At 35.2% G+C, this 20,353-nt stretch overlaps 1 protein-coding gene and 1 long non-coding RNA gene across 5 annotated transcripts; one reads left to right on the forward strand and one right to left on the reverse strand.

Moving 5' to 3' along the window:
- The first annotated feature begins 3,689 nt into the window (after positions 1-3,689).
- LOC105325572 (nuclear factor NF-kappa-B p105 subunit) lies at positions 3,690-19,815 on the forward strand. 4 transcript variants are annotated; one of them, XR_010707611.1, is made up of 22 exons: positions 4,093-4,143; positions 5,413-5,503; positions 5,846-5,979; positions 6,311-6,459; positions 6,571-6,704; positions 6,838-6,996; positions 7,248-7,352; positions 7,609-7,703; positions 7,793-7,931; positions 8,319-8,444; positions 13,132-13,185; positions 13,354-14,070; positions 14,202-14,343; positions 15,108-15,225; positions 15,560-15,782; positions 15,956-16,125; positions 16,255-16,485; positions 17,050-17,251; positions 17,578-17,753; positions 17,834-17,933; positions 18,146-18,332; positions 18,382-19,815. XR_010707611.1 is itself a non-coding variant. In XM_011425200.3 (21 exons), exons 2-21 carry the CDS (start codon positions 5,416-5,418, stop codon positions 18,220-18,222), a joined length of 3,339 nt encoding a protein of 1,112 aa, XP_011423502.3. In that variant the 5' UTR covers positions 3,690-3,844; positions 5,413-5,415; the 3' UTR covers positions 18,223-19,815. The 4 variants fall into 4 exon arrangements, 3 of the variants coding, with proteins under 3 accessions (XP_011423502.3, XP_034311201.2, XP_065922115.1); XM_011425200.3 differs by lacking the exon at positions 4,093-4,143 and adding an exon at positions 3,690-3,844 and having other exon boundaries at positions 18,146-19,815; XM_034455310.2 differs by lacking the exon at positions 4,093-4,143 and adding an exon at positions 3,999-4,043 and having other exon boundaries at positions 18,146-19,815.
- On the reverse strand, positions 10,046-12,970 carry LOC136269985 (uncharacterized). Its single transcript, XR_010707615.1, has 3 exons — positions 12,704-12,970; positions 10,472-10,547; positions 10,046-10,303 (listed from the first exon to the last, which is right to left on the reverse strand). It is a non-coding gene; the product is annotated as an uncharacterized lncRNA (long non-coding RNA).
- Positions 19,816-20,353: the final 538 nt, after the last annotated feature.

The raw sequence follows: 20,353 nt of genomic DNA on the forward strand, positions 1-20,353 counted from the left end.
ACAGTTAGTTCCACCTCATTATTTTCATGTTAAGAATATTTTTGTTTCAATAAAATTAATAAAATATTTTCTTCTTGCATTACTTCAAAACAAACATCCAAAAAATTAGTATGCATATTTTTTTGTTTGACCTTGACCTTTCACCAATATGTCATTTTGACTGATCAAGGTCAACCTTTAAACTTTAAACTGACTTTAAGACAATGCTGATTGCTCAAAACTAATCAATACATCTCAACACTCTTAACTATCAGTTGGATGCTAAAAACACCAATGCTTACAAATATACAGATGACTTCCAAACACCTGAAGATTACTGCTCACAACTGACTATTAGACATCACTAAATCACTGCTCACAATTGACTATTATACACCAGTAAATCACTGCTCTCAACTGACTATTAGACACCACTATATCACTGCTCACAACTGACTATTATACACCAGTAAATCACTGCTCTCAACTGACTATTAGACACCACTAAATCACTGCTCTCAACTGACTATTAGACATCACTAAATCACTGCTCACAATTGACTATTATACACCAGTAAATCACTGCTCACAACTGACTATTAGACACCACTCAATCACTGCTCTCAACTGACTCTTAGACACCACTAAATCACTGCTCTCAACTAACTATTAGACACCACTAAATCACTGCTCTCAACTGACTATTATCTCTTTCAATTAATAAAAAAATAATAAATTGCTCTTCCAGTATTTTCAATTATTATTTGCAAACAATTCCATAACCTTAGTGACAGCTTGACAATGATTATGAATATATTATGAAGATCGAAATAATGGAATCTTAAGGTTTAATTATATAAATATCTTTTGTACTATAAGAGTATTTTTGTAGACAAAAATGTTATAAAACATTAGGAGAGAAAGGACAAGACTTATTAGATATATTAATCTCATTAAAAACCAGACATTACTTTTTCTTCTTTATCATTAATTTTATGATAATGATGATGATGATGAAGTAAGTATTATATACATAAAAAATGGGGTTATTGTGATGAGACTCCTTTTTTCTGGATACTCAAAATTTAGTGTCTGAAATGCTGAAAACTTGCCAGCTTCCGAGGGCTTTGCCCCCTTGGATCTTACCAGGGCTTCGTTCTGTACCCATTGACAGGCTCAAGGTGGCCACCAAACCCTTCTGCATTTAATTTGCTTCCACAATAAGCAAGCCTTAGCTACACCCCTGGACACCACTAAATCACTGCTCTCAACCAATTATTAGACACTACTCAATCACTGCTCTCAACTAACTTTAGACACAACTCAATCACTGCTCTCAACTGACTATTAGACACCACTAAATCACTGCTCACAACTGACTATTAGACACCACTAAATCACTGCTCACAACTGACTATTAGACACCACTCAATCACTGCTCTCAACTGACTCTTAGACACCACTTAATCACTGCTCTCAACTGACTATTAGACACCACTCAATCACTGCTCTCAACTAACTTTAGACACAACTCAATCACTGCTCTCAACTGACTATTAGACACAACTAAATCAATGCTCTCAACTAACATTTAGACACCACTAAATCACTGCTCTCAAATGATTATTAGACACCACTAAATCTCTGCTCTTAACTAACTATTATAGACAACACTAAATCACTGCTCTCAACTAACTGTCATACACAACTACATCATTGCTCTTAACTATTTGACACCACTCAATCATAGCTATCAACTAAAATTTAGACACCACTAAATCACTGCTCTCAACTGACTATTAGACACCACTAAATCACTGCTCTCAACTAACTAATAGACAGAACTAAATCACTGCTCTTAACTATTCTAGACACCACTAAATCACTGCTCTCAACTAACTAATAGACAGAACTAAATCACTGCTCTAAACTATTATAGACACCACTAAATCATTGCTTTCAATTAACTATATTAGACACCTGGCCACAACCACTGCTCTCAACTCACTATTAGTCACCACAATAAATCACTGCTCTTAACAAACTATTAGACACCACTATATCACTGCACTATATTTTTTTTATAACAGCTGACAATTAGACACCACAAAACTATTGCTTACAGCTAACTCTTTGATACCACAATACTATTGTTTAAAAGCCTCCATAAGACACCAGAAACCTAATAACAAAAACCAGTATTTATTTTTATAGTATGATTTTATAGCGAGCGCAGCTCGCCGGCGCGCAGCGCCGGCTAGCGAAGCGAGCTCTAAGAACCAGTGTGCGCGGGAAAAAGAACGAGCTAAACCTACAGTTCATCAAACAAAATTTTTTGTCTACGTCCCATAATGCTCTCTAATGTTTACACCCGTGGTGCTATGCCAAAAATGGCCGACTTTTAACTCGTAATATACGGTGACTTAAAGTTTGAAGACACGTTTTGAGTACCGCATATGCTTTGGCGAGACTCAAAAGATTTGTTACATGCTTCTATACCTTCGTATTGAGTCGAGAAACGTAAACAAAGACGAACAAAGTCATAGATGACGTCACAGTGCACTCGCGCTATATTTCCCGCGAAAAATTTAGAGGTGGTTAAACATCTGTAATGAGTGTACTGGCTATTTCAGTATAGTCTGCGATACCTGCCTCATTGACATATGATTTGTTTTTAATCTTTTTTTAATATAGAGATTTTATATATATATAAACTAGCAAGGGCCATACTTTACTGTCATGTCGATCCATTTTTAAAGTAATTGTGCATGCATGTACCGTGCAGTAGGCAGGTAAGTATATGAGTAGGGAGGAAATAAACAATAGGACATTTTGAACTAAATAAAAAGGAATAAAATGAAAAAATAAACAGGTAAAAAAATTATGTAGATATTGCATATAGTCATACCATTAAATAAAAGTGGGAAATTACACACCTACAAACAGGTACCGGGCTCTCTCTCTCTCTCTCTCTCTCTCTCTCTCTCTCTCTCTGGGTAGGGGGTTGCGCTGTATATATCATAACCATTAAAATTAGTACATTTGGCATACTTATTGTAGAGCAATACTCTCTCAAAAATTCTTTGACGTTCGTTGATACCTAAATAAAACTATAAGTTGACAATGATGCAAGGTACAGTATGTGTAATTCTTGCTGCGCTCGCCAGAACGGTAGCACCGTAAAACATATTAGTCTAAAACCTTATTTTAGAACTTAGATTTTTGTAGGTGAAAACTCCATTTAATAGGCCTATACTGGTTTTTATTCCTGGCAGTTAAAGGTGGTTCTCTTATCACCAGTTTTGTGAGCCATAAAAAGAGGGACAACTCCTTCAATACATGACAAAACGCTCGTTTAAAAAACCTAACAAAACCAGTAGTGTACCCTGTAGGACTAGTTAACATTATGGAGGATATTTAAGAGTCAGACCAAGTACCAAGACCAAGTGTAATTGCACGTCAATTTCACTTAATCTCCTGTTTTAATATTAGGCCTAACCAAAAACCATAGAATAACTTTGAGCCTATCAAGTATCTGCCTTAAAAATGGAGTGTGCAACTTTCCAGAGTTAATTTTTGTACCCTGCATTATAAAACTATAATCCTCTGCATATGATGGTTCACATCGTAGATAAATAACATTCACGTAAACGCACATTCGGATCACGCTCTTGCATTTAAAAACAAGCGCGCAGGTGATCTTGTCATTTACCACGTGACCAAAACATCCAATAGAAAAGAAAGGGAAATTCCCTAATGTTGGGTTTTCCATATGCTTTTAAAAGATAACTGCTACGAAGGGAAACAAGGAAAACCCAAGGCTGATAAATGACATGTCCTGAAGTTTGTAAATCTTAAGTTTAAGGTGAGTTCCTGTTGAAATATCGTACCTTGGCGCTGACCACGTCGAAAATATACAACATTCACTCCATGCAGCAGATTTCTATTTTTAGAACAGTTTATGAAAGATCTTAAAGATCGTGAATATAGAACGTAAATGTGTAAAAACATGGTTGTCGCCATGTTTCCCAAGCTTTGTTTTTTGTCAGCTAGTTAAAATCAAGGTAGACAATTCGTTATGGTTTGACATTTTCCGAAAATGGATGTGACTGCATGCATTTTTTAGTCATGGCTGCATGGTCACCTTACATTAGCGAGAACTCTGTAATGTATATTTGTTATCAATTCTATTTATTCTTCAAATACCGTTCTGAACTAAATAGAACTAAGTAATGTTTGATAATATTTATTGTCTATTATGTTTACCATAGCTCTATGAGAAATATGATTATCTGTAACCAGAATAAGTTCGAGATTTAACTTTTAAGGGACTGTACTTGGATCATTAATTATATTTGTCAACACTGTCATTGTTCATACAACTGTATGCGTTCCTAAGAGTAAGAGGTATAATCATACCGGATGTAAGTAAAGAGTTTAAAAGAATGTACGTAGTACACAACAGACAGCACGTGTTCTTATTTTGTTAGTATCGTATATTTAAAGTACTTGGCTTAATTGGTATAACGTTACCATACATAAAAATAATTGACCCCCACCACCCACCATAAAATAAGGGCCCTAAATGTTGAAGGTTTTTAATAGCTTAAAAAAAAAAATAAAAAACGGATTTGGTGAAAGGTAACTTCTAACAAATTCATATTGTGACATGCTTCAATCTTCACTTATATTTGTATTTATTGACAGCATTAAACCATTATTAAGGTGTCCCAAAGCTAAAATATTACCTGGAAATGGCATTGACAGAATGGTATTAATTCTTTGACAGAGAGAATTTTTAAATTCCTTACATAAATTAACAGCGATTACATAAATTAAAAGCGATATCCAACACTATATTTGATGCAACGATGTCAAAATGGATTTTTATGCATTACATGTACTACAGATTTAATGTGTTAAAACTTTTTGGTTCAAAAGGCTACATAAACTGAATTTATAATTATAGATACGAAAGTGGTTGAAATGTGTGATAAAATGATTCTCACATGATTAGTGATTGCATGTTTATGATTTTAATCCAGCTGTTACATTTTCTATTCATGAGCTACAAAGTTTGGCAATATAAAAAAAACCTCATTGGATGAAAATTATATATACCATCGCAAATCTTAAGAGATCCAATACATGCTAGTATTGCTTTTTAGATTTGTTCTCTATCAATGAAAGTATTAGTTAAAGTTAACCCCCTATTAAGATAAAAAATAATCTTTCTGAATTTCATAGTGATTTCTTGTTGATAAAGCACCCAATTTAATTGCAAATTATGTCAAAGTTGGTACATTAATAATGGGTTTTGATTATGAATGGATTTCTTGCCTTCCAAAAACTTTTAGGGGTCCTATGAATAAGAAACAGTGTTGACTCTAACAATGATTGTAAAGTAAAACTGATATGATGACATTTTTACAGACAATGGAGCATGACGATTCTTCGGATTCTGTTGATATTTCAATGATGAAGAATGGGATAGCGCCCGACTACCCTCCTCCACACTCTGATGGTATTACGATTGTCTGTTTGTCTATTGGTGTCTCTAGTACTGGTAGTACTTTGTACAAAGTGTACATAAAATGGTTGCATCACAAGAAGTGAAAGCCTATCTATTATCCCTAGTTATAGTGACAGACTATGGTATATCAGCTGTATAAAACAGTCAGTCTTAAAAAGAAATAGCAGTCTGCTTTTATTATGGAAAAAAGACTTTACAATTCTGCTGATGATATTGAGTTATAGATGATTTGCTTTTAGAAAGTTTCATTTCAAAATAATGTCTATTGAGTTATAGATGAATTGATTAAAAAAGGTTTCATTTGAAAATAATGTCTATGCATCTGTTGTTTAGGTCCCTATATAGACATAGTTGAGCAGCCTCAGGCGCGGGGATTCCGTTTTCGATACGAGTGTGAGGGGCCCTCCCATGGGGGCCTCCAGGGAGAGAAGAGCGAGAAGTATAGGAAGACTTTTCCCTCCATCAAAGTGAGTCGTCAGCTGTCTCCAGTAAAGGACCTAATCCTACTGCTTTATTTAACATGCAAATGTGACCAATTGGTTTTTCAATGCATATTTTGTGACGTCATAAAATTAAATGTAGTACTGTTAAAAATTGTATGTGAAGAATCATTCGGTATCATATACACAGACAACTGTATTAGTATTTGATGGCATTTTTTTGCTACCATGTCCTTCGATACATGTGCATTTCTGAGATGTGGGTCTTTTCCTCAAAGAGGGTATGTTTCAATGTCAGTGATAATACATGTAATTATCTTTCATGTATATTAATTTCTTTTTTTTTGATGTTGAACAGATTAGGAATTACAATGGAGCTGCTCGTATTGTGGTTACTCTGGTAACCAATGAAGCTATTCCAAAACCTCATGCCCACAAGTTGGTGGGGAAAAATTGTAATGATGGCTCCTGTGTGGTTGAACTGAAGCCAAACCAAAATGTAATAACGTAAGTCCCACCCACAGAGCACCACACACCAGTGTCTCAGTCATCTGTACATAATAATAGGGTTAGAATTTATAGGGTATAAGAATTTATCACTTCTCTAAATAATTGCAGGTTTCCAAACCTGTGTATTCAGCATGTGACCCGAAGGAAAGCCAGTGAGGTCATTGAGTACCGGATTCTGGATTCCATGAAACTGGATAAACAGGTCAAACTCGGGAATCTCAATGTTCAGACTGACCTATCGGGTATGAAACAAGGCCAATGGATAATTCAAAGTCTGAAACACCATATTCAAATAGGGCTCTGTTGGGCTGAAGATCCTCATTTTCTTCTGGTATTCTCATATTATTTCTAAGTATTGTTTTTTGTTGTTGCTAGATGATGAAAAATCCCAAGCCAGCAAGCAGTCTAAGCAGTTAGCCAAGGACATGCAGCTGAATGTGGTCAGGCTGTGTTTCCAGGCTTACCTCAGGGACGACAGTGGGAAGATCTTCCACCTCCTGCCTCCTATTCTGTCTACAGCAATCTACGACAGCAGTAAGTCAAACTATTAATGAAACTTATCGTATTAAACTGGATCTGCTAATGAAGTTTATGGTTAATCATCTACATGAAGTTCTTGGTGTTTGGATGTTTCTGGGAAAAATGTACCTCGCACTTACTAAAGCAGAAATTATCTTTGATTTAAACATGATGAAATGTAATTCTAAGAAATGATAACAATTTATGCATAAAGATACATGTTTATTTGTGTAGATTAATATGTCTTCAATCTCTGATTTTGTTAGAGGCACCAGGAGCCAATGCTTTAAAGATCTGTCGCATGGACAAATATGGGGGCTGTTGCACAGGAAACGAAGAGGTCTTCTTGTTATGTGAAAAAGTGCAAAAAGGTGAGACTTATAAAGAAACATTGCTGATAGATGATCAAGTACCAATAAGCAATAATTAATAGATAGAATATTTCAATATCATACTGCTTTATTGTACAGATATTGCTTACATCATATATAGCCTATCTGAATTCAAAACTAGTGAAGTATAATGTTTGTCAATTTCAATCACTTTAAACAAAATAATATTGCTAAAATATAATCCTTTGTTGTGTCAAATTGTGGTTTCTGAAGAGGTATATTGATACTTTTGCAGACGACATACAAGTTCGATTTGTGGAGCAGGATGATGATGGTAAAACAATATGGGAAGCCTTTGGAAACTTTGGTCCATTTGATGTACATAGACAAGTAAGTAACCCACAGAGTCTGTGGCAAATGGGATTGATCTGTATTCATCCATGACTGTGTTTGATTGTGTATCCCCCTTAATTTTTCAGTATGCCATTGTGTTTAAGACTCCAGCTTACAGGAACCCAAACATTGACCGGCCTGTGTCTGTCATCATAATGTTGCAGAGAAAGTCAGACACGGAGACAAGTGAACCAAAGTCCTTCACTTACTTCCCACAATCCTTTGGTGAGTGCAGTTGGAACTCAAAATCTGCAAAATATTTAACACAATCTTTCGACAGTCAGACATGTCCTTGTTTGCTTAATTCCTACAAGTCCTGATCTCAATATTTTTATGATAAAAATAAGATAGATAAATAAGAGAATATTTATTTAAAGTCGGGGTTTTATGACAGTCCTTGTACATATTGAATTAACTTCCACAATCCTTTCGCATTTTATTAGTTCTTTTTTCATCAGATATCCTAAAAAAATTGGTAAGGATCCATCTTTTACCCAAAATCCTTTGAGAAATCCTTGTTCCCTTGCAACTCATTGTCCTTTTGTGATTCCATTTTGTTTTATTTCACAAAAGCTAACCTGTGTCTAATATTTCTATCTGTCGATATTATAGACAAGGATGAAATTGCCAAGAAGAGGAAGAAGACACTTCCGAGCTACCCTGGCAGCAATGGATTTGGGGGCGGGGGCGGTGGAGGAGAGGATGGGCGGCCCTCTATAAACAACTTCCACAACGGAGGTAAGTGGTGCATGAAAACCTGCAGGAAAAACTCAACATGGATTCCTTATGGTCAAAGTGTTCTTCAACTACTTAAGATTGTGATAATTCTGGGGTATATTTATGGTTAATTAGTTGTGTATGTCAGGGAAAAACTTCGAACAAAGATACATGTATTTAAATTACGTCAACTGACAAAAATGCTAAAATGTCAGGGAAAAACTTCAAAGATATTTAAATTAAGTCAACTGACAAAAAATGCTAAAAAACAATCAAAGCCTTCTCTGTAATTTAAAGAAATATAAAAAGTCCTTCAAATGCCAGTATAATGCGATGAGACACATTGTAAAATATGCATGCTTACCTGGTAAGTAGAAGGGTAAATATTTATATGGCAGAGTAGTTTGTTTTGTTTTTAATGTGTCACAGGTACATGTTATTTTATTTCGCCCCTCCTTTTTCCTGTTTTGATATAACATGTTTGAGGTTTAGTTTTTACTTGAATTTTGCATTACCAATAATAACTTTTATCATATTTATCATATTTATGCTTGCATGGTTGGAATTCTGCATTTCCGTGGTTATGACTTTTGTATTTTGAATTCTTATAGTGCAGATTAAACTGTTCATAAGATTGTGTAGAGTTATGGGCCCTTGGGCTGGAATATTTTCAGATTGCTTTTGTACCCTCTTGAAAATTATTTAAGGTCAGACGACTCGTTCCTCAATTTTAGATAACTTTTTCCAGGAATTTGTTAATGTTTTACTACTACTTTGACAAGCTTTCTTGCAAAAAATTAGGGTACCTTACCAGGCATTTCTGCAAAATACTAGAGTATAATATTTCCTATATAGTCTTCTTGAAAATACACTTGAATTGCTGATATAAAAAATAAAGACATATTCTATATCACAGCGAAATTCAATATATTAGAACTATATCTCCGCCGGGGGGGCTTTGAACTCACGACCTTTAGAACCTGTACGCTTCTTGCAGTGAGCGGCCACGGTTCTAACCACTCGACCATATAAACATATAACCAAATCCAAGTAAATTTTGATCATTTTTAAAGTAATTATAAAATTGATATTTTTTATTGGAACTCTTTATTATGAGGAGATACAAAAAAGATTCTCAAGGAACGTGTTGTCTGACCTTAAAATGATAAAAGCATAAGTTATAAACATACTTTTGGTTAAAAGTAAATCATATTATGGATGTTTAATTATTTTTGGTTGTTTTGACATGATTTATCATTACACCACTGGTTCCTACTTCCTAACAGCTTTGGCTTGAATTAAGGACTATTTTTCAAATCCCATTCTGATGCAGATGTGACACATTTATTTTCATGCCCAAGAATTTGTTTTTACTTGTTTTGGTTGCACTTTCTTATTTTGATTTTCAACTTTTACGATATTCTTTTTTTAACCAACACTTTTCAGTGAAAACCATTTTCAGTTTAACATGCGAGGGTTGTTTTTAGTACATTTATTTGCAAGTTTCCTCATACATTTTTGTTTTAAAAGAAAGGAAGTTAATTTGGGATAAAATCATATGCAACCAATATTGTTTCAACACAACTTTGCTCACAGTTGACAACTTAATACAAAGCCCCTTGTTCATGTTAATGAAAACAAACTAAAATCAAGGAGGCACCATACAGTAAGTATTCAATCTTAGGTTGTGACGGATAGGCAGGGTTGTCTCTAAAAATTGATGTAGAAGGGAGAAATAAAAAAGTAGAAGGGGGTCTGGAGGTCTAGCTTATAGCTAGATTGTGTTTGAAATGAGAAAATAGACAGGTAATTACGTCACTTTAGGCGGGGGAATTCCCTGCCTCCCGGGTCTTAGAGACAACTCTGGATAGGTGAAAATTCTTTCAAAAAAAAGTAAACTTCAGTGAATAGTTTATGATGATTACAATATTATGCACAGTTTTGTTGGATAGAACAATATGATTTATTCATTTATTAAATGCTTTACTTATTGATAAATTAGAAAATGACGGTCTGTACTGTAAATTGGGTACTAATAATTATAATACCTTGATTCTTTACTTGTCAAATGTGGTCTGACATGGATTTCACTCATACCTGGATTATAAGATGAGTCAGTCCATCCTGAAAAAAAATATTTGTTTGGAATTGCTGCCTGAGGGCTTCCAGACCCAGGAGGAAGGGAGGGAATTTTTTCAAACTTGAAGTTCAACTAATTAAAAATTGGTAAAAAATAAAAATCTCCATATAAAAAAGTTCTTTATTTTTTTTTTTATAATAAAATTTTATCAATGAGGGGTATTTCAATGAGGCAGGAGGCAATTCCAAACCAACCAAATTTTTATTTTGGCCTCATATTCTATTAATTATCCATTATCTGACCAAGTTGTCACATCAGCAGTTTTCTAAATTTACTACACTACAGGTACATGTTGTACCAGCAGTTGCTAAGTATAATATTTGTAATTGAAGTAAATTTCCTGGTTATAACAATTTGTTTTCATTGCATTTCCCAGTACATTTTCTAAGTTAATGAGTGTTATTAATTGCAGTGATATACATGTGGTATTTCCTTTAATGTCAGACATGTTTTTACAGACATATACATACACATACATACACACACACACACATATATATATATATATATATATATATATATATATATATATATATATATATATATATATATATATATATATATATATATATCTATCTATCTATCTATCTATCTATCTATCTATCTATCTATCTATATATATATATCCATGTCATTCTCATTCACAGACTGTTCTTTTATCAAAAGCATTAAAAGAATTTAATTTAGTAAAATCTTTGATCTCCTATTTTTTTCTGTTGTCAAATTATTTGCAGCAATTAATTCATTCCTGTCTCTTAGTTAAGGACACTCTGATGATTAATTTTTGTCAAAGTTGGGGGGGGGGGGTCTGAACAAGGATGTATATTGACTCTTAAGGAATGGTTATTCCAACATAAAAATAGCACTTGCCTTACTCACGCACAAAATAAATCATGTTAAACTTAAAAAAACCCATGATTTTACTATAGGAAGATACATCTCCCTAAGTGAAAGAGGCAGGCATCTCTCACAGACATCTGTAGTCATTTTCCAAGTTATAAATGTATTGATTTATCCCAGACAGACATTTTCCAAAGAGCAATGTCTGTCACATCATTCACATCATCATTCTGAAGTAAAATCCACTGCTATTCTATCTTTGCACAGATGTACATTATAAAAGGAATATACAGGTAGCAATAAGTAGATAAAAAGGTTCAAGTTGACTTGGTCTAAGAGTGTAATTTTAGAGTTTGCACCTAGTCAGTGATAGCATGATATCAATTTGGTAAAACATGTAAATCACTTATAGTGTATAATTCTAAACTATGATCAGCTAATACGTATTTGATTAAACTTTGGTACTAATTAACCAATAAATTTTAAAAGACTCCCTGATATAAATAAGGCAACATTCATGTGAAAGATACCATAGTACAGCAAGACAGTTCCAGGTAGTTTTGTAAATTACATATGTATCTGGAAGTTCTTTGATGAAATTTATGTCCACTGTGTCTTGTGTGAGGAAGGTATTTTTGATAAAGGGTTGACCAAGTTCAAGTTTGTTTACGCACTCAAAGCCATGTCAAATATGGCACCAGAAGACAATAAAACATCTTTAATACATTTCAAAAATTCTGGTCAAGAGTATTGACAGTTCCTAGACCTTATAAACACAGATGAATAGAATAAAAGACGATCTGGTTTAATATCTTTTAGTTTACATGCTGTAGATTCAATGAGGATTTGGGGCATACTTTGCATTAATTTAATTCATTGCTTGTCATGAATATTAAATATTTCGCAATTGACTTAATAAAAAAGAAACAGATTATTTTCCCAAATTAGAATATGGAATTTCTTTTTTTTCATCTTCACACACCTTCCCAGAGTTTGTCGTCCAGAACATTGAATTGACTTCAATTTTTTAAATAAATATATTTGATATGATTTGCATATGTCTGAATTAATATTGATTAAAAATTTTCTTAGAATTATTTGCATAACAGCTGATTACCTTTATCTACCCTTCACAAGATACCCTCCCCCCCCCACCCCACCTTCTTTCAATAAAAAAATATCTTTAAGATCCACCACACCCCACCCACCCCCACACTTAAAAAAAAAAATTTAGATTGATTAAAAATTATTGAAAATTTATTCATCAGTTCAGAATATGAAATGAATTAGCGGTAATTACCAGGTAGAATGTAAATCAACAATGCTCTGCTTCTGTTTGTCATAAACCGTCACATTGTGGCAATTGTTTTCTAACTAACCCTCTGATAAATCATTCTTAAGATCTCCGTCATTCAAACAAGGAAGTCACATTTACAAACAGAAGAATAAATCGCTTATAAATTATTCAAGCATATCAAAGATATTTTTTGTCACGATGAAGAATGAGGTTTTAGACATTGCTGGGGTTTTGAATGGGTTTTCACCTAGGGTTGATCAGTTGAACCTATTTATTGTTTACTTAAACTTTTTTTGAGGTGTGTTTCGTTATGAACATGCGAGGAATGAAAAAAATATGATTTCAATTTTATAGATAATCTGTACCTTTGTGAAAACACAAATTGATTTTAACTTCCTGAAATCTGATAGTGGTCTTGCATTTCTTTCTAGGCTTATCATTTGGACCACCCCAAGGAAACATACCTGTAATGGTTAATGATTCAGGTAAGTTAGGGGACATTTAAAACCTTTTACCTGTACAGTGTACAAACTAACCGGGTATATATTATCAGTACCCTCATTTAATCAAGGAAGTAATTTCTTCATTATAAGAATATATGCTACATACATGTATGTTAGGTTGACGACTTCATCTAACCTTTTCCATTGCAGAGCAATCTTTGTCAAATGACAGTCTCCACAATCCTTCACCGCCACCAAAGATTTCCAACGCTACAAAGAGACGGATAAACAAAGCAAAGCGCCAGGGTATAAAACCCTCGGAAGTAGAAGTCGACGGGAACAGAGTCCAGGGCTTGCCTACCTTCATCAGTGAGCCCTCGTCACTCCAAGTCGCCGGACCTCCAGAGATTCATGTGACCTCTGCAGCAAACTTCCAGCCCAACCACAACATCAACCTGCACCAGTTTAATCACGTCAACCCTCAGAATTTTGCATCACATATATACGTCCCTCGGGGCGGGGGAGGCCTGACCACTGCCAGAGATGCCATGAACGACTCGACATCATCTTCCTCAGGAATGGATGAAGTGGATGCCACTGTCTGTGACAAGAACTTTCGAACACAGAGAGACAATGGGTCATTTGTTCTTCGCAAGGATCTCATGATGCCCCAGGACACCAGTCCTGACTCAGGAAGGGAGACACCCAATGACATTGAGAGTGATGGACAGCCTCTAGTGACCGTACAGAGTATTATGGAGGCCTGTGTGACGGAAACTGCAGATGTTACTGAAAAAACAGCAGAATTAAAGCTGGAAGCCATCTGCAGCAGTGAGGAACAGGTTCTTGCCCAAAGTGTGGACACTGCATCTGTTGACTCTGGAGAAAGCATTGAGTCAGCGGTGTCGGAGAGATGTGACCAAAGTGGTTAGTATTTCTGCTCGGATATTTCATTGTCCAATACACCCTATAACTTGATGTACACGTGTGACAATATAGTTTAAAACATTGACTAAGATTCTCTAATTTCATGCTGTTTTTCAAATTTTTCTTCACAGTCCAGACAGACAAGGATGAGGTGGTGCGGACAACCGAGAGGACGGTGCAGGCCTTGCAGACATACGCCACGACGGGAGACATCCGACAGCTCCTCCTTGTACAACGCTACCTTACCTCAGTGCCAGACCAGAATGGCGACATGTAAGTCATCTTGCATCTCAGAATTACTACCTCTTCCCTTAGCAAGACCCCATGGTCATCTTACCTGTACAAAGCATGACCCAATAGTCATTTTACCTGTGCAAAGTATAGACAAATATCTCTGTTCTTGACCAGATGATTACATGTAGTCATTTACCTCAGACAGTTACCCCTCAATACCCAACAAGAATGGCATTATGTGAGGAGCCTTTCACATCAAAACTATGTCTTGCTTAGGTAGTAGATCAGTTGGCAACATTCCAGTCTTTCAACATTTTCTAACAGTCAAAATCATAAACTTTTTCTTTACTACCCCACCGGAATGATAACATATGGGTCATTTTTGTTCAATATTTCTTAATCCTGACCATATAGATGTAGGCTGAGTGTTATGAATAGTACTGAGTTTAATTACCTGTATCATTGTCCAATATTTAACACTTATGGTGTGTAATAGAAAGTTATAAATTGATGGCTTACTTTTGGTATGTAATTGTAACTGAGTGACCCAACATTTGACACTAAATGTTGGGTCATAACCCAGTATTAAATAGTTGGTGAGATGTTCCTCTCTTTGATTGTCAATCGGTACTAGTAAATAGACACTCTTTTGTTTGCAAATATTTGTGTAGTCATCTGTTCATTTTAACTTTTTTCATTGCTTGGCTCAAATACATAATGTCAGAAAGTCTGTCAATCAAAAAACTGTTGTACCATACAAAACTGAAAGTAATGAAGCCTACAATTTTATATTGATTTTTTAGACCTCTGCATACAGCTATCATTAATGGTAATACGGAGGTTGTAAACAATTTGCTGGATGTGATGCAAACCATGCCAAACCTCTGGCTCAAAATCAATGCCTACAACAACTTATTACAGGTAAAGTCAAATTTACAGCATCTATTTCATTCACAACATTCAAAATATTAACCAAATTAATATACATTAGGACATCAGGTAAAATTACAAAAACTTTACATGTTAATTTGTATCATCTTGTGACATTAAATACCAGTACAACATACAGTATAAAGAATAGTAGTGTTATCATTTATAGCTGATTAAAGTAGTGATATCATTTTCAGAAAGTTATAATTAAAGAAGCGATATCATTTTCAGAAAGCTATAATTAAATTGTTATCATAATGATTTTCAGATCATTCAAGTAGTGATGTTTTGAGTACGGTATTTAAAGAAGTGATGTTATTTTCAGACTCCGCTACATCTAGCGGTACTCACAGGTCAGGAGGAAGTCATTGATCGCTTGCTGTGTGCGGGGGCCAACACTAAACTCCCAGACAGAAATGGTAACAACCCTGCTCACTTAGCTGTACTGATGGGGAACACCAGCTGTCTGGCCAGACTGCTGAAGTACCAGCGGCCATTCTCCACCCCCAAAAATCCATTCCCAGAGCTGAACATGAAAAACTTTGATGGTAAATTTTGAAAGTTTGTAATTTTTTAACAGTTCAATATGGTAGTGTTGTTTTTCTTCATATCTTACCGCTATTCCTTAATAATTTGTACTTTTATGCTTGTATACATGTACATGGTAAGTTGGAATTTTCTAGAATAAATTACAGTGTACTGACTGTTTTGTTTATTTTAGGCTTTGCACCAGTCCATATTGCTGCACAGAAGGGAAACCTCCAAGCGATCAAGCTACTGGTGCGGTGTAAGGCTGACATCAACATGGCAGATGGTAAAAGTGGTAAAACCCCTCTCCATTACGCAGCAGAAGAAAATGACTTGTCTGTCAGTAGTTATCTCATTCTGGAGGTGAGTTTGAGCAAAATGTTCCTAGTAATTTATGTTTGAGTTTTAGCAAAATGTTCCTAGTAATATGTGTTCCATGCTGTAATATCTTTCAATAGGAAGGTAAGAGTTCTTTTTTTCTCTCTCTGACAGGCAGGAGCTTTTGTGGATGCCATATGCTTTAATGGAAACACAGCTTTACACATTGCCTGTGGTCGACAGAACAGTGGAATGGTAGCTCTATTAATGGCTGCTGGAGCGAACCCAGAGATCGAGAACTCAGAGGCTCTGAAGAATGAGCTCTCCAGTGAAGACGAGGAAGAGGAGGTAGAAAAGGTCCTCCCAGGACACAAGCCTCGTCACTATGCAGCAGGGAACTCAAGGGTAAACCAACACATCACGTCATGTATATTATATAAATAGTGCCTGTTTGGGAGGGTAACAGTTGAAATTGACACCCTGAGAAAACCATTGTCAACTGACGAGATGCGGAAGTTGACAATGGTTTCTGAGGGGTGTCAATTTCAACTGTTATCCTCCCAAACAGGCACTATTTATTTTATTATACTGAATGTCTTAATTTTAGAGAATTTTTTAATTGCTTTTATATAGAAATGACGTGAATTCTACGGCGAACCGTACACGCATAATTTACGCACATGTAACAATTTGTTGTGTTACCCGTTGCCAAGTGTGTTGCTAACACCAAGGGTAATAGAACGGATTGTCAACTGTGCTATACCAATCAGATTTTAGTATTTAACATGAAAATATAATAAATTTAAATTAGTATGTGCCAAGTGATCATAAGAAGAATTTTAGTGAATAGTGGTAACGGTAATATGATAACAGGTATTTTTTCTGCATGGTCTGAGCAGCATTGTTTTGTCAAGAATAGAAAACAGGAATGTTAAAAACTTGCAGTAAGACCCTGATGATTGTTTACAGATATTAAAGATTCTGAATGGGGAGCCCTATGGAGGCGATTCTATCGGAGGAATGAAGAGTCTGACAGGAAGGAGCGATTTTTACCTGGAGGCCAACAGTCTGCTGGCCTCTGAGGATTTCCAGGGTCCCCCAACATTGAGGTCCTCACTGTCCTCCGTCACATGTCCCCCCACGATCAGTGCTGTCCTGTCCAGCAGTGATGGTACACCTATGTTTACTCTCAGGATGACATAAATACAGTCAAACTTCGTTATCTCGAACTAGATGGGACTGTTAAAAAACTTCGAGATATCCAAGTACATGTATTTGAAATATCGAGGGTAAAATATTTAAAAAATATGTGGCTGGGACTTACAAATTACTTCACAATATCCATTGTATTCGAGATATCAAAGTTCAAGATATCAAAGTTCGACTGTATGTTCAGTTTTACTGAATAGCACAGCAATTCTTATTCAAGTTTATTAACTTTTTCGAAATGCATGCTCATGTTATAGTAAAGCTAAAAAAAATTTTTACTAACCTTAGATGGAGACATTGAGAAGATCAGTTACCCTGTGCGTGTGCAGTTGTCGAAGCTTTTGGACCCCCTTCAGGCGGGCTCTGACTGGGTAGCCCTAGCGGAGAGATTGGGACTGAGACAGTCAGTGGAAGGTCACCAGGGAGGCTTCAGTCCCACCAGGCTCCTTCTCACCTTCTACGAGGTAAACTATACACCATCCTGCAAAGATTAACGCTTATACAGCTATGGGATATCTATTTACCTTCATAGTTTCTATTTTAGTCATGTGGAGGCACCGTATCTAAGTTGTTGGAAGCACTGGTTGCCATGGAGAGATATGATGCTGTTGAGTTAATCAACTCAGCCCTCAGCATACGAACAGGTCAGAGACTACAATGGCAATAGTTCAACCAAATCTTTCATTCTAAAGTTATGAACTAAATGCCAGTCAAAGGATACTCAAACTTTTTATAAAAGCTTAAATAGGTGGCTTTAATAAATTGGGCAGGGGGAGTAGTATTGACCTATATATTATATTTTGCATAAAAAAAGTATTGCATGTTCATAGTTTTATTGATTTTGTTCCATTTATAGATGACTGTAAAAGAGAAGCCATTGGGAGAGACATTGCTGGAGGTAGACCTGAGGGTCACTTGCAGGTCACTCATTAGGGTCATCATCTGAGGGTCACTTGTAGGTCAACTAATGACACTTCATTCATCAGGATCGTCAGATAAAGGTCTTTAGTTCCTAAATCACTCATTTGACTCATCAAGTAAAGGTCATTAAAAGGTCATTCATTAGGATCATTAACTGAAGTGCACCTTCAGGTCACTCATTATCATCAACAACTCTGGAACAGAATTTTCGTCCCCAGTGCTATGAACAGAATTTGTCTTTGCTATTTTTTTTATTTGTTGCTGGGATTATACCTCTGATTGTCAATATTTTATGTGGTGGATCTTGTATTAGGCTTTATTATATCATTGTATATTGAATAAAATCTTTGGTATACTGTATAATGTTTTAAGCATTGATTGTGTTTGTTGACTAGACTTACTTTTACAAAACATACTGTACATTTTATATTGTTGAAAATATTGTGGGAAATAATGTGATTGTTGTTAATTAGCTCATTAACACAAACATTGTAGTTAGCATCCATTCCAACAGTGGTTGGAGTGGTTTATGTAATTAGATATATAGATATATATATGTATATATACCTGTATACTTTGTTTTCTGTCAACTACAAATGTCTTGAACCAGTAATGGTGTTTGTTGTGGTCTGGGCCACAGCATTTATACCACTAGAATGCTCTTCCCTGAATTGGTCTATGATAGATTATGTTTCCATTTAAAATTAGATTGACACTTGTTAAATGCAAATCTCTTGTATGTAATAAAGTTTTAAAATTTTAAGAGATTGCTACATGTATATTCTGAACACTGAATGTTTTTTGTTAAATACAGTTTTATGTAATTCCATAGAAAAGAAGGCATTTACTTGAAAGTTCAAAATTATCACATGTAAGCAATACCATTAAATCGATTGAAAATATAGGATGAAATAAAGTTTAGGCTTAAACTCTAGATAATTAAAGAATCTGTATTCCTTCTGTCACTCTTGTAAAGATTGCCATTGGTCAGGATATTCTGATTCTGTGGTTGCCATTGGTCTGGATATTCTGATTCTGTGGTTGCCATTGGTCTGGATATTCTGATATTGTGGTTGCAATTGGTCTGGATATTCTGATTCTGTGGTTGCCATTGGTCTGGATATTCTGATATTGTGGTTGCAATTGGTCTGGATATTCTGATTCTGTGGTTGCCATTGGTCTGGATATTCTGATATTGTGGTTGCAATTGGTCTAGATATTCTGATTCTGTGTGGTAAATGATCCGTGTGATCACCGGCATCAATACAATCTAATGCAATACCTCGCTTTAGGTGTGATTCTATCAGATTGCATGTTGGTACAAGTACATGTAGTACATATATGTCCTTAGTGTAGTCCTAGTGTAGATCAGCAGTAAAAGCAATGCATTTAATCATATTACGTGGCTAAGCACACACGTACCAAAAAGCTACATACATGTATTAAATGTAGTTACACCGTATTATCACTGATTTGATGGTGAGAGACTCAGAGATAAGCGATGTATGTTATTGATGATCAGGGCATATTAAGTTTGGATATGTTTTATAATGTCAATGAATCACCTCAAGGCAGATGATTCCAATAAAGCTTGGCTTAATTACACTCAGTTTTTGACTTGTATATATCTCTTCATTAGAAGCTTCACTTTTGCCCCATACATCTTTGCTAAACAAAGTTTTTTAATCCATATGGAATATGGATCTGCATATGTAATTTACTGACCACTTAGAAACCATATTAAGTCAACTGCAAACCATGTTAACTATAGTCTGTCCCAAAATATTCATGCAGCGCATTTGGCCACTTTTAATGAAATTACACATACCTGTTTAGAAAGTGCAATTGAAATAAATGAAAGGGAAAATTTCCAAAAAATCTTCATTGACACATTTTCATTTTTCACTTGGAAAAGTTTACAGGAACAAAAACAGATTTCTTATGGAGAATTATAATGGAGAATGTTTACATCTTTTCTTCATTCAGAAGTCACTCGGATTATCTCGTGCAATTTTTCAACGTTATCTGGGTCTGCTGCAATATAAAATCCCCATAGACATAACATTTTTTAGCTGTGTATTTAAACCTGATAAGCTAAATGTAGCGTTTCAATGGAAAAATTTTGAAAAATGTTCATACCTTT

Source organism: Magallana gigas, chromosome 7, assembly GCF_963853765.1.
Source record: "Magallana gigas chromosome 7, xbMagGiga1.1, whole genome shotgun sequence".
Taxonomy (NCBI): Eukaryota; Metazoa; Mollusca; class Bivalvia; order Ostreida; family Ostreidae; genus Magallana; species Magallana gigas.